This window comes from Taeniopygia guttata, chromosome 9 (genome assembly GCF_048771995.1).
Source record: "Taeniopygia guttata chromosome 9, bTaeGut7.mat, whole genome shotgun sequence".
NCBI lineage: Eukaryota > Metazoa > Chordata > Aves > Passeriformes > Estrildidae > Taeniopygia > Taeniopygia guttata.
Window position 1 is genome coordinate 6,798,701 of NC_133034.1, and position 15,743 is coordinate 6,814,443.

At 40.3% G+C, this 15,743-nt stretch overlaps 1 protein-coding gene across 5 annotated transcripts in view; it reads right to left on the bottom strand.

Annotated features, from left to right (window-relative positions):
- The window catches only part of STAG1 (STAG1 cohesin complex component), a 166,991-nt gene that overhangs the window by 52,167 nt on the left and 99,081 nt on the right, over window positions 1-15,743 (bottom strand). For all 5 annotated transcript variants that reach the window (XM_030280848.4, XM_072933188.1, XM_072933187.1 and 2 more), the window contains 3 exons: window positions 14,766-14,917; window positions 10,617-10,690; window positions 2,827-2,950 (listed from right to left, as the gene is read on the bottom strand). In XM_030280848.4, the coding sequence (XP_030136708.1) occupies window positions 2,827-2,950; window positions 10,617-10,690; window positions 14,766-14,917 (350 nt within the window). The remainder of the gene's footprint in view (window positions 1-2,826; window positions 2,951-10,616; window positions 10,691-14,765; window positions 14,918-15,743) is intronic.

Here is a 15,743-nt window from a genome sequence, read left to right on the forward strand (position 1 = left end):
GGAAATGATTGCCCCTCTGGCAGAAGAATGATGAAGGAGGACTTTCTCTGAGTCTGTCTTTTAAACTGTTGGTCAAGGATGGAACTCACCTCTTTGGAGAGGGAGACTTCCTGTACATCAGCTTGCTAATCCTGGTAAGAAGGTTTTAAAACAAAGTCAGTGGAGATGAGTGGCAGGAATGCCCTGGAAGCCTAAAGGGCAGTGAGCTGGACAGGAAGCAAAGAAGGTATGTGTGGATGCTCTCCAGTCCAGAGTGGAGGAGCAGCAACGTGCCACAGACACTCAATACACCACACACGAGATGGTTCTTGATAACTGTGAGAGTCATCCAGCTCACAGGAGCTTTGAACACTCCAAGCACCTTCCCACCAAGGACCTTCCCAAATACTTCCCAGCAAGGAAGTAATTGGGTGGGAATGCTCAAGTTAGGGTGACTTAAGAAACTTACGCCAGCGTAAAAGCCGGAAAGAGGGATGGACAGAAAGGCTCACAAGAGACTTAGTAAACTAAGAGATTAAGTTATTTAATTCATTCATTCATTAAGAGGTCAAGCACAAGAGGAACATCTATTCCGGAGAACCCTGAGTTCATCCTCTCCTCAGAAATAGACAAAAAGCGAAGTAAGAGGAATGCAAAAAGGAAGAAGCATTTTCTTATGTGTTAGGAACTGGTTTTAAGAACTGTGACTGTCCAGGTATCTAGAGACAATTACGGTCTCAAAACAGTTCCCTGCATCAAGTAGGTGAAAATTAAGACTCTTATTTTCAAGAGAGTTTTAAAATGCAATTATATCATAGTTTATACACTTTAAATTTATGCTCCCTGATACACAGGAATAAAAAAAGATGCTTAAAAGCAGAGAAAGGCAAAACTTGAAAACCACATTCAAATGAGAATCTATAAAAAAAAACCCCTATAGATATTTGTTTGAAATCTGGGAGACATGATTAACATACAAAATATAAGGATTTTCCAAGTTAAGAGAACTAAACTCCTGTATTCTACCTCTGAAAGACTAGGTTGAAGCTACTATAAAGCAGTGTAAGAACTGTTCTTCTCTTTGGTTTAATTTGTATGTCTTCTGAAGTAGAATATGAAACTGCTCAGCAATCTCCTGCACTGCTGTCTCCTTTTTGCAGCAGTAAACTTCCAGAGAAGTTAATAATTTTGGGGTGACTGCTGTTCATATGAAGTGAAAATAGCTTATGGCTATTGCTTCAGCCTTCATTTTAAAAATACCAATTATATAAAAAATTATCTCCTGATCAAAGCAAAGCAAAATCAAGAAACTTGGGTACCAGCTGGCAGTTTTTTCAGGTGGTGCCAATGAAAACCATGCTGTTAAGGGATTTTGTACTTCTGGAGGCTTTGCATTTTCAGTTGGCTCTTATTCCAGCTTTTTCCAATATATTCTTCCTATTGTACCTCCACCCTCCTTTCTGTGCCTCCCCAAATGTCCCTCTCTCTCCCTTCCCTCCCTTTTTAACCCTTTGACACCTGCCCCAGACTCTTCCCCATTCTGCCTACAGTCTGTCTCACTCTGTAGATGAAACATCCACAACATCAATAAAACCCCACCACCTATCAGGTGGCCTGGGACTTGAAACACATTAGTGATGTAAAGACTTAGAACCCCAAGGCACGTCTGTGGCCTGCAACAAAAAAACCTTAAAAAAAGAGGAAGAGCAGTCTGATAGAATTCAGCTGTGCCTGTTCCAAATGGTCCAGTTTTTTACCCTAACACTGTAATTCAAAATTTCTCTGCTATGAAAGAACACGTTAATTTTAAAATAGCTGAGGTATAAATATGTGTTAAGGCTGCAGGTAGATGACTAGACCCTGGCCTGAGGTTAAACTAACTGAAGAGGGTGTGAGAAAATACTGCACATGACATGAGAAATTGCTGGATGTGACAGATGAGAGTGTGAGATTCCACAGATGGGTAAAGGAGTGATGTGAGAAATTGATGGACTTCAAAGACACTAGGAGGGAGCTGAGAGCTGTGAAATGCAACTCCACTACATTCTGGAGGTGCTACGTTGTGGAAATGTTCTACAAGGTTTAGAATGTGCTCCCAAATATCCACTGCAATTATTCAAGGAATAATTTATTTAAATTACAAGTCCTAGTAAAACAAAGCCCTCCACACACCTTAAATCCTGATCCTCCAACCTGACCTGACCTCCCCACTGGTTTGCTAACTTGAACAATGATGTCTTCTCCTGGAGCATGGCAGCTTGTGAGGCACCGTGATGTTACCAACAAGGGACTCAGAGCAGCAGCTCTGTCCCTCCAGGCACTGCCATGGCTGTGTTTCCCTGTCCAGCATTCACTGAGACACAGTTAGTAGCTCTGGGGTGTTTCAACAATCTTCTGAAGAAAAAACTAAAAAGAACCTTGAAAAGATTCTTCAAGGAAGGAAAAGTGAACTGATGAGCACTCTACTGGTTCTGGAACCAGTGGTGTCTATTGAGGACCCAGAGATCTCCTTTTTACCTCTAACCTTTGGGCAATGTAAATGGAAACATGGAAATCCCTTTTCCATTCTGCTTCAGACACAGAGGCTGTCAGGGGTGCTCTGAGGAGATTTCTCTTTCTCTTGTAAACAACAAAAAAGCCCCATGGAAGGATTTCTGTCAAGATACTTCATCAGAGACTGACCACATGAAAAGCACATGGACCAAGCAGACTGGGAGTACTGCCTCCTAATTTAATACCTGGAAGTGACCTGATTGAAGGATACCAGGTGAGGAAACAGAACAATCTCTTTGTAAGCCAAGCTGCCTCCAGTGCACTCCGCTGTGTGTGAGAATATGCAATACTCACCCTGTCATGTAGTGTCCAACCAACGTATTTTAAATAACTATCATTCAGGAAGGCATCACTGTACATTTTCATCCAGACACCAATTTCTTCAATACAGACAGCTCTAATCTCAGCAATAGCATCACTAATATAGAAAAAGAAAAGAACAAGGATTAGCCAGATTACAGACACATATACTTCTCATTCCCATAGCTATAATATTTTGCTTTTACTTATCATGAACCCCACTATGTGTGGCCTGTCACTTACTGCCATCTCACTGATTTTCTGATCCTCTACATCCTTGAACTCACTGATCTAGTAATTTCAGTGTTTATATATGCTCCTGCACTTCCTCTACATAAAGAAATTCTCACCCTAGTTTGCTTCTTAGTCTATTACTCCATCTTTAACCTTTCTCTTTTCAAAGAGAATTGTGAACCCAAGCTACAAACCTCCTCTGGGCAATCATTTCTGAAACACCATCACTGACATTTGCTTTGCAGCCCTGTCTCCAGCTTGAAGTGCACAAGCATTGCAAGGTGGGAGAAGCTATTTGGTTTTGTCAAAGGCACCTACCAGAAGAGCACAGTGGCATTTGCTACATGAAGAGATACCTCCCATGAACACTCCTATAACAAAACCCATGGGAATTTTGCACTTCAGCATTGGTTTCTTCCCATTTTCTTGCTTTTATCCTACATTCTGACTGTGGCAAGTCAGCAAAGATATCTCAGGCAGACTTATCAGCTGCTTAGTGAGGAGGGGTGGCAGGAAACTGGAGAGGTCACCTAAGGAGACCAGGATGGAAATGCTTTCCATCTGATTGGCACTTTCCTGCCTGCCTGACATGGAGCATGGCATCTTTACTAATACTGAAACAACAGGGAAAGGGATGGGGGCCATCTGTCCCTTCAGTAATTCCATCTCTGGGACATCTGTTACCACGAGAAATCACTTGTGCCACTCCATCTGGCACTGCCTCACAGTTCCAAATTTCAGCTGTAATACAAGAAGAACACAAAGAGTCACTGCACAGAAGATGGGAATGTCTGGTGCTTTGCAAACACTGGAACTTGCTTGTAATTGAGACCCTTGTTTTGTATTTTTATGAAAAAAAAGTCTTCTTGGAAAAGTAATAAACATCAATTTAATTCTAAACCAGACCAACAGAGGCACAAAATGAAATTTAACTTATGGGAAGGAAAGAAAAATTCCAAGCTTCAAGCAAGAGAATAATCGCAAAAATGAAAAACTGCACTGTTCTGAAAGTAACTAATTTTACAAAATACAAATAAAATGACCTCACTCTTCTGGTCAAGCCACTGCACAGGTTCATAGCCCTAACCCAGAGCAGCAAGCCCCTGGTAACTCCATACTGGAACTACGTACTTGCCTCCTGCAGGCTGTCCCAGATGTCCCAGTGCCTTTGTCCTGCCCCTGACTTTGCAGTCCCTGAGCTGGAACCCCAGGGACCATGAACCATGCCCAGCATCACACAAGGCCAGGGGAACTTCTCCAGGCAAGTCTCAGTGTTTGAATAGGGAGGAAACTGTACTGCTGCAACAGCAGGAAAGCGTAAACAGCATGTAATGCATTTAATGCAATAACCTGAGGGGTACACCTGTGTGAATGCCATCAAACCACTGCCATTGTCTCTCCCTACCTAGGAGAAACATTAATTTTAACAACTTCCTAACAGCATCAGTAAACCTGGTCTGTCCAGATTCCTGAAGCCTCTGTAACCTCAGAACCAAGGTAAAGGGGAATCCACAATGGAGACAAGCTGCATTAGGAGCAGGGCAGGGCATCAAACAAGTTGGTCCTAGTAGGGATTCTCAAACAGGTTTAAGTAGTGTAAGGACCAATGTGCTAAATATCACACTCAAGGGTTAAAAACTGCATTCCTTATGGGAAAGGCACCCATAATGAAGACAAGTTTGAGTTAAAACAATTACTGTAGTCACATAAATACATGTGTGTGTGTTTAATTGTACATTGCTTCACACTGAACTAGATTAGCAATTCTCTTATATAGAGTTACTTTTAAACTATTTAAAAATGAAAATATAGGTGGACAAATGAAAGTCTTACAGGAAAAACCTAAAAGACATGTAAATATAAATCAATAGAAAATGTACAGCCACATCTGCAGCAACACAAAGTAGTGAGGAAGACATTCTTACTAGGGGATGACAGCCTGAATCCTCACATCCAAGTAAGTTATTTCATCACCTTATAAATTTACTAACTGTAAAGGATTTTGGATGGCAATCCCAAAAAGAACCTAAATGTCAACAACTATTTAATCATGCAACACAGCCAGCCAAAAAGCAGAAAAAATCATGTTTTCTCCAAGAGTGCATTCAAGCTTTCCTAGGCAGACGGTGAAAATCTGCTTCTTTATTCAAAAGCCTTTTCAGGGATCCCTCAGCACTACAGATACTCACTCCAAGCTGCTAATTAAAAAAGAAAAAAGAAAAAAGAAAAAAGGAAGAAGAAAGAAGAAAGCTATTCAACTTATTAGGAGATTTAGTACAGTAAGAATTCAACATCTCCAGTATAATTGAAAATGAGACAGAATCAAGGATAAGGCATGTGAGACCAGCAAACAGACTCAAGCTGCTGGAGAAGCAGGGGAAGTTGTGAGACACACTCCCCACTCCACAGCAGCTTCCAGGTAACCATCACTGCTCAGAATCACTTGTGTTCCTGCAGGAATCACTAACATGGACTCCATGCCCATACAATGCTGTATCAAACACAGTTCAGCCAAAAAAATCTTTGTACTTTTGCTTTCAATGTGGTAATTGCTTGTCATTAAACTGTCATTCTTTTCTTCTAGTTTTTTATACAATTAAATACATTTTAGCTTCTGGTCACTATGAATTGTTTAGGGTTTTGAAAATACACATTATTTCTGGATGGCAAGAACATATAAACACTAACAAGAACATAGAAATATTAATTATACCTGCACTGGAAGTGTTTTTGGAATAATGAATGCATTATTAATTATCCTAACTATAAATCAGTGATGTAAGTTTGTATTACTTGCCAAATGCTTCTAGAAAGAAATAGAATCTAGTCCAGCACAGAGAGGAAAACCAACATGGCATTTACAGATCTTAGATATGAAATATTTTAACCCTCTTTTCAGCACAAAATGCAAATAAATATCTACAAGGTGAAAATATTCGGAGCACAATTCACAGCCTAAGAGATCCTCCATGATGCAGCTTCTGAAAGGATTTGACAAAAAGGGCTCAGGTAAGAAATTCTGCTTTTCCTTTTGAAATTTTGGCTTGATGAGGCATGCCCATAAACCTTAGGACAAACCACAGCAGTGTCAGGAAACAGATTTTACCAGCACCACTCCAAGTGCCACTTCAGTGTACCTTTCATGCCTAAGTACACACAAGAATTGTGATTAAGGCCAGAAGCATTCAGGAATTGAGTCACAGAGTCTCTGATGGATATTTAGGAAATGTCAGGTGCAGAGCAGTGTGCTCCTCAGGGTTGCTGGAGTGGTTGTCAGCTTCAGCTCACAGGCTCTTTCAGTGTATTTAATCACAAACTCATGAGGTTAATCACAACTAAACTGAAAGCCCTCTAAGCAAACCTGGGTGATGTACAGTGCCCTGGATGCTCACATCCTACAGCACTGCCAGTGCTGGTCAGACCAAGGCATGACCTGGGGATGACCAGCAGAGCAGGAACTGCTTCAAGATTTCTTGGAAGCTCCTACAGGAGCCTGACCACTCTCATTGCACGTGCTTGTCCAGCCTAACCACTGGAGATGCTGCTTCTTACACCCTGCTCTGAGACAGCCAGAACTGCAGATAACCATCAGAAGACAGTGATATTACTCAACAGACAAACCAGTATGAACAGAAAAATACAGACATTTCAGTCAATGGGTTGGGCTGAGAATTAGTCTATAGGAAAATTTTCTAACAAGGATAGAACCAAGGATGACTCACTGCCTTAGGCTTTCTGTCGGATGGAAGCTCAAACTCCCACCCAAGGGACAGGAAATGTAGCAGCTGCACAGGACCACACCACTGCCACTTGGACAGAACTGGGCCCATCTCTTGGGCTGCCTATCAGTTTAGAAACATTTTGAAGATGCAATTATAATGACAACTGGACAAAAATACCTTTTCTACTTATTTTTTCTATGATTCTCGTCTCTGGAGCTGAAGTAGGACCTCATAAAAGGGTTAGAAAAGCGTGAGTTCAGAGCCAACTTCCAAAAGTTCTGGTGAATGCTTACTGCATATCCCCCTCATGGGAGGGGCTGCACACAGCACTTCCATTCCTAAATGCTTCTGTGCACAGTGGCTACTTAAATATCTATTCCAATAACCTGTTACTAGGCTGAATACCCAGTGCTCCTGCCAGGCCAAGGACTTCATTGTTTGAAGGCATGACATGGATTATGAGATGCAGCTTTATGGATCTCTGACTCCAGTGCTTTTCAAAGAGTTCCTGTCCCAGCACCTTTGCCTGAATGAAGTATAAGGCACAGCTCTGCAGGGAAGGGAGCAGTGTGTGCTTTTAAACTTCATAGAAAGGTCAAACTCACATAAATTAAATGATGCAACGTTTTGCCTTCTCTTTTTTTTTTATGCCTGTAAGTGACACCAGTAATTTCTGTCTATTTTGTCAAACATACCTAATGCATTTCCTTGTCACCTAAAAAATAAGTACATTTTGCCTCCTTAGGATAAAACATTTAGGGTGCAGGGAGAAGGATTTTACTCTGGTCTGGTTTAGGTTTTATTTCCCTGTGCTGACTGGTTTGTGCTTCCTCACAAAACTGCCATCCAATAACCCCGTCTCCCTTTTTGCCATGTCTTGTTTCCCAGAGTGAAATTCCCATATCAGCGTAAGCCTATTTATTCTGTATCAGGCAAAGGAACACCTTGGAAGGAGACAGAAGCATCTTCTCCATAAAAATGGCAATGCCATCTAGATTTGGCAAGGTTTACCTTATTTGCCAGTACTGACAAAACATTACCTCAGGACAGGCTCATGCCCAGCATAAATTCTCACACCCACTGTGTCCATCAGTGTGAGGATCATTCTGGTCTGCCATAAGCTAAAACTGTAACAACTCTGTTTTTCTGGACAGTCATACCTAGAGGAAAATGTGTTTAAATATCAAAACAAAAAAGATGCTATGAAGTAGGGCAGGAATTTGAGATCTCTCAATCTTGCCCTCTGAAAGGGGAATGTGTCTGGACACACAGTGCTAAGTCCTGTGCAGGGAAAGAGCCAAACCAAAACTCTGGCACCTTGATTAAGATAATGGTTTAGAGGGATGAACATTTGATAATACTCATTACATCTGAGCAGTGATGTGGCAATTATCTCAGATTCAGTTATCTCAGATTCAGTTATCTCTGATATGAGATACAACTAAAATGCAGAAATAGACCTCTCCTCTTTTTCTTTTTATATACACATGTACCCTTGCAAGCAATTTTCAGCTTTTGACCTCAGTCAAAAAAATAAAGAAGTTTTAAATTTGTTTTTAAGGTTAAAAAAAAGGAAAAAACCAAAAAAACCCCCAAAAAAAACCAAAAAACATTGGACAACCAAATATATCATAAAGACACAGAAACTTAGTGAGAACAAATGGCTGAGGAAGGAGAAAAAGCAACATGCAGTGAGGTGGGAACATTTCCTGCATGCTTACTTAGAATACTCAATTTTTCACCAAATCTGCTGTTTACACTAGACTAGCATTATAGCAAGAAAATTATCTAGCTATTTCTGCAATTTTTTCCCTTGATGAGAGAAGACTGAATCTTTCAGTGAATTGGAAGCCAACTGACAGAAAGAAGATGTAATCTCTCTGCAACACTTGTCAGAAGACACATTCTGAATGAAACACTTTTGGGAGTTTTGTTTAGGTCAAAGAGTTGTTATTTAAGACACAAAGGTCACTAAGCATGAACCACTGTGGCCAAGTCTGAATCATATTGAAGGACAGAACTTATTCTCTGGGAATAATTAAAATAACATTCTTTAGAAATTATCACCACTTGTGCATGGTCGAAGGCCTGTAAAATCATGTGAAGTTTATAAATAATTTTAACTATTTGAGAGAAAGAAGGTTCAAGAAACTAAGAAGTTACGAAAGCAGATAATAGTTTACAATCCTTTACATTTTATTCCCCCCGGGCTTTGTTGTCAATTAAGTGGGTTTCACATAGACATTTTCCCCCCTCTATTTTCTCATCCTGCTGTGAGTGCAGGAGTCACTTTGGGCTCTCTGTTTGTACCATGTTGTAAGAGACTCTTTGGGGCTCCCCAAAGATCAGGGATGCCTAGTGCTCACACAGGTGGCTCTGGGGGCAGAGTGGCAACAGGTTCCTCCTGACCCCTCTGAACTGTGGCTCAAGTGGTGCCACCACCTGTCTGATTTCAGTCAATTCCCCACTGGTCTAACACGGCCACCCATGGGCACCTTTTTCCAGGACATGGATTGAGTTTATTGATTTGGTCTCTCCTTTTTTACAGCAACATCAGCAAAATCAGGTCTTTACTAGTGGTGGCAGGAGGCATGAAAAGAAACTTTTTTACAAAAGGAGGCTCTCAAAAGAAAAAGCAAAATCACCAGAATGCAGACCACCAAAAGGCTGAGTCTTTTTCCAATCCCACACACGAGCAGGAACTACCAAGAGGATATTTTAAAGCAATGTTTTGTTTGAAATAATACACTAAGTTCTTAAGAGATAAAAATGGAAACACTCTTAGAATTTAGTTTCTTCAGCTTTTTTATCTATGCCATCATGAAAGCTGCTCTCCTTACAAAATGGTGTGAGTGCTACACTGATCTAGTACACTCATGTACCTGCTGGCTCTGCATACCCATCTTCCTGCTGCCAAGCTGCTCAAGGCTTCCTGACCATAAACCAGGAACTTCTTCCCACACTCGGATACTGAGGAGACACTTTCTAACCCCACTGTGCAGCTCACACTCACACATTTGTCAGCATGAGCACCTCCCTGTTTCTTGTGTGCTTTTCTCCAAATTACAATCTGAACTATGGGCTCCTCTTCACCGTCTAACCCTCTTCTCATACACCCTTTTTGACTGCCATTTTCCCAAAGGATTCCATAAATTATAACCCTTTAAAGCAGAATTGAAATCTGAAAGGTTAATTGCATAGTTTGGTACCCTGGAATTTTATCTTTTGATTTCAGCAAGTCAATTAACATTTAAAGAGTTGGTTGCACCAAGGTGATGCAGATGCTCTGAGGCATCTTTTGACGCACAACAACCCCAAATCTATTTTAAAAGACTGTTGCTCTCTGGTAAATAATATTCCAAATTTCCTGTTTACACCCAAGACATATAAAAGGAAAGACAGGCTGGAGGACAACTGCTATCCTATGATACACAGTAATTATTTGATTATTCTTAAGATATGTCATTTTTGTGCTCTCAACATGGCCAATTTTTCTTTTCAAAATGCAAAGATTCAAAACCCATGTCTCCCAAAACCCTTTAAAGCTGTCTACTGAATTAAAAGAAAGTTGTGTAGATGGGTCTATTGAGTAATTATTATTAGTAATATTCAGTAAAAATATTTTGTAAAAATATTTTCTACATTATTGTAAATTATTGAGTAATTAATTACAATTTGTATACTCTTCCATAACTTCAAGTGTCTTTAACAGTGATCCTGCAGCATCCAGAATATTACATGAGAAAAAAATCAACCCAGAAACTGCCCTTGACTTTCCTTATGAACACACTTTGTTAGCAGAGCCTACTGGAACATACAATTTCTTACCGGTATCTATGAACAAATATACCCTTAAAAATAGAGTTCATCATATTTTCGATTTCATCTTGGTTTTCTTGTAGCTGTGAAAAAGAAAACAAAATAAATAAAAGATCATTGCTTATTATAATTTGGTATTCTACAATTCCCTATTGGGAAACCTTAGACCACCTTGGAAGAGCACTTGTGAATAAATTCACAATTTCTGCTTTTCCAGCAATGCCTATATTGTGTGCATATACATACAAATATTTACATTATATATGCAATATCTTAATGGAAGAAAATTAACATTCTCTAAAAACATCAATTTAGTCTAATTAATTCTTTAATCATAAACTTTTGCTACTGAAAATGAAACAAGTAGAGACAATGTGTGGAGTAATTTCAGCAGTGCTGTGTTCACAGGGAAACATAGAGCTGAATGAATGACAGCTGCAGAAACAAAGCTGGTTACAGATTGATTAGTTTGATAAAATTTATGTTCTATTTAAGAAAAGGAGTTGAAGACGTTCTCAATCTTAAGTAAAAGACTGTCAGTTGCTTGAACTTCAGCACCCACAATAACTGGGTTTCAGAAGTAGGAAGATTTCCAGGACCAGAGCACATCTGACATCCAGGCCTTAGCCCATAAGAAACCAAACCCAGTTCCAAATGAAAAGGTATTATGAGCATGCTTTTATAAATAAGAGCACTTTAAAAAAAATCTTTTCACTTCCTGGGTAATATGAGCACATTTTGCAAGTACTATGGGAAGCTTCCCTTGTGTCAATTAATATGTTAACACAACTTGGAATTCATACTGTCAGATCTTGTACTAAACTAAGTATAACTTAACTACACCTAAATGCATCTTTGTTAATAAAATGACACCAATTTTATCCTATCAGCTTTTGGAGCAGCCATCGTTCCTCCATCAAGGTGTTCATTACAGTCCAAGTAGAGCACCACAATGTGGGAATGTAAATTTGCCCACACTCTCACAGTAGGAAAACCACAACAGAGCCTTGCTGGTGGAATGCACATATGCATAAAATAATTAAACCTGTATAATTATGGATGTATATATTTAGCAGATAAAAGGTTTTAAAGCCAGAAGCAAAATTGTGATCAGCTGGTTTGACCTCCTGCATGGCATGAGCTCTGAAACACTTTCACCTAAGGGCTTCTATTTTTCAGCCTAATATTTCTACTGTATCTTCCAGGTACGAGCTGAAGTAGCTTCAGAACTCAGGGAATGAAGCCTCCCAGTTCACTAAAGCATAAGGAGGTGCTGTCTTCATTTTGCATGTGGAGAAACCAAGGCATTGAGGGCTCTTGACTAAATTGTCAAAAGGCTGCCAAAGAAACTAATTTCACAGTAAAAGGAATTATGTACAAAGGAAGGAGCTGGGTCCACACCAGCTCTGCATACATGAACCAAGCATGGTTAGACATGGCCTCTGGGAAAAGCACTATTTGCAGCATATACTCAACCCAAATAAGCACAGACTAAATGCTTGTTTGAGAATTCGTAAGTCCCAAAGGGGACTGCCAGTTCCTAATCACTCCTCAGCTGGATGACTCCACAGGCTACAGACAGGGAAATATCCACAGTAACGTGGAGGTAGAGACAGCCTAGCACAAGCTGTGCAGCGAAATGAAGATGAGAATTAAAGAGGCCTCTGGTAGCTACCAGAGCTCACAGAGAACTCGGGGAATGATTTCTTGGTATAAAACCATACCACAGAAGACAGGTATGAGAGGATGGACTTTTTGAGCCATGAGAAAGTTGAGATTCTGAAAAAAGTGTACTTTGACATCTCTCTGAGTGCAAAGTGAAGCAGCATGGTAGAGGCTGAGCAGCAGAGATGAAGGGACAGAACAGATGGCTTCCTCTCTCTTCTTCTGCACAGGCTTTACAGTTCAGTATAAACATGATAAATTATCATCTGGTACAGGTATCCAGGTGCTGGGGCACAGATGATGTGGAAGCACAATCAGAGATTCAGTAGGTCCATGTAAGATACCTTTTACCTAACATTTAAAAGCTATAATTCTCAAATGTATTTTAGATTCAGTAACGAATTTTCTCTGAAACTCTAACTGCTTTCTGCAGTTTCAAGTTTTTTAAATCATGCACTTGAATCTAAGTGCTTAATTTCAAGTATCTCAAGAGAGCATCTGTATCTTGGGATTCCTCCTTTTACCAATGCAAAAATTATTTAACACTCCCCCTCTTAAACAAGAGGTAAAAAATGAGGGAAACATTCTCTTGCTGACTCTGCAAGCAGGTTTGGAAGCTCAAAAAGACATGTATGACAAACACAAAATTTGAATTATTACTGGCAGATACTAAAAATACAACTTTCTCTGCTTTGCAGCATATTGCTACATAAATAATCCACTTGAGTTGAAAATCTCATTGATAAGACAGAGCTCCATGCATGGCTCTCCCACCAGTCTTGCATATGACAGCCTGAGAATAAAATACTTCAAGAAGTGCTCCATCTCCTCTGCTTCAGACTAACCTGCCACACTCAGCTGGTAAACTGTCCCTCTATCAGCTCATGAAGACCAACACATGCACGTGTGTGTATGTGCTCAGGAGGGGTTGTTAGGATGGCACTTCATCAAAGAATCAACTGAGTAAGTGCCAGCACAGAATGCCACTGTCAATTCAGTGTATTTAAACACTGGGAATATACAGTATTATGCCAGGAATTCTTCCACAGAGCATTAAGTAATCTAATCCTAACAGATCTCTTCTGCCCAGGTGACCCTAGTGTGCTTAAACCCCATGGACATACTCGATCTGGCTATTCCCAGGCAATGCCTTGCTCAGCTGTCATGAGCAGTGAGATGAGAGCCCCTGAACACACAGAGCCAAATGTAAGGACTAAGAAATGCTCCTTCTCCTGTCAAGGCTCCCCAGCCTGGGCATCCTTGCTACAGCTCCCCAGACAGAGGATGACCTGCTGCTCTGAAAGAGTGGCTGGAGGAACAGGCACAGAGGAGTCCCCAGCCACAGAGCCACCAGCTCAAGGTCATCAGTGCAATTAGTGCCTTTGTTCTCTGCAAATTCAAAGCAACAAACAACAAATATGGAATACAAGAATACAAACTCTGTTCCAGCTATTTTGCTTTTAAAAATGCTTAAGAACTCACATTCAATTTAATAGTTAATTAAAAATGTTTCTCTCCCAGTTTTGGAAGGAGAGATTGTTCTTGCATTGTACCTTAATACATGCTTTTCAAGAAGTATGAAAACCAAATAAAGTTGTGCTACAGATCATAGGGGTAAAATAGAAACACATAATTGTAATTATCCCCAAAGACTACAAAGTCAAACAATTCTGAGTCAAAGTTACACCTAAAGGAATTCAGGGTGCTCACAGGCAAAGCACCCAGACATCTTTAATTGCCAGAGTAAAACAGTGGTGGAGGAAATTCAAAACTAATATATTAAAAATAATAAAATTAAATCTAAACAGTACAAACTTTGATTTTTCAATTTCTCTTAGGAGTTTTACTTGGCTTCTTTATACATTATGTTTGTTTGGATGTACGTGTATTAATTTTCTACTTGTCATCTTTAAATTTAAGTACACCTCTAAAACTGAAATTTCCTGTGATATAATACTTTATTTAAGGATGATTACAGCAACCTTCTAATGGTTTTTCTCACCTAATGCCAGGCTGGTACTTACTAAAGGTGACTTTAACGTCTCCCTAGCTCCTTCTCCCTGAGAACAAGTGCTATAGCCTCAACTCCACAGTTTTCCTGAAAGCAGCTAAAAAAGAAGTAGTAATGAGACACTGTGGAATAACTGCAGTGATCAAGGGGAAAACTGGGCAGTGCAGGGAGGGAATGTGTGATCCTCTTGTTAGAATCTTTCTGTATCACCAGAACAATGACTGCTTACAGCTTGAGACTCTTCCTGCCTGATCATTCATAGAAGCTTGAGAACAGAATTCTCCTTTGCGCGCAAAACAGCACCACAAACTCAACTGAATGTGGCAGTACAGGATTTAAGTAGTCTGCTTGAGATCACACAAACACCACTGCAGAACTAACTTCTTTCTCACTGTGGTACTCAAGTCACAAACCACCCTGGGCTTTCTGTTGGAGGGAATGCATATGAACCAGTAAAAAAAAAAAATTGTCTTTTCACTTGCCTCTTTTCTTTTCTGAAGCAGCAGCTCCAATCTTTCATTTGCTCTTTTGCCAATCATTTTGTTTCTCTCAGCTTCATACTGCCTCTGTGTATTGTCCTGATGAATGCTCAGGTTTAAGGCAACATTCACAAGAGCAGTCATAAGCTTCATAGCTGCAAAGGCACAAGACAGATTATGACTCTTTACCTGTAGTCAGAGGTCAGAAAATATTTCCTCAGCAGATCCATACTCACAGCAAAAAGCCTCTCAAACCTGGCACAGCCATCTGGATAGGCACTTCCACGCAGGCAATACCCAGGTGATTGGCCCATGGTCAGAAAGCAGTGTCTCTATTCCACACTGAGCTGCAGGCAGTGCTCCTTGCTGTCTTCTCCAGACAAGCTCTGAGTGTACCAGAGAGCCAGCACCTGAGCCTACAGCATCAGGGCACCATGAAGGCAGCTGCTGGGGAGCTACAGCCATTTCTGCATAGAAGAGTGCCAGCAGAGATGGCTTCATATTAAGGGTGACCGTAACCAATGGCTGCTGAGGATGGCTCAGTTCACAAGGGACCACAGCATAGCTTCTCTGAATGTAGGTCTGACACTGCTCTAAAGTCAGCTGTACAGCCATATAAAAATGCAATTTTTATTTTCACACACACTGGATATGATAGTGTTTGTGTCTGCTTTTCAGTAGTAAAATTTATTTTTACAACAAACATTAATAAGGGTCTTCCCCAAGTTCTGTGTGGTTGCATAGTGCAACACACTTTACAATACTGAAAAAATAATGCAACAAACTATCACATCCTCTCTGCACGCTCCTCTAAAAGCAACCACACAAATGGAGAAGTGAGGCTACCTTGGATGGATTTACACTGCTATAGCTCAAAACTGGGAACCTACAGGTACTTCTTCCTACAGTGAATAGTCTCTCATTCCAACTGACTAGCATAGATGAAAACTGAAAACAGACCTACAAACATTCCTTCAAGAA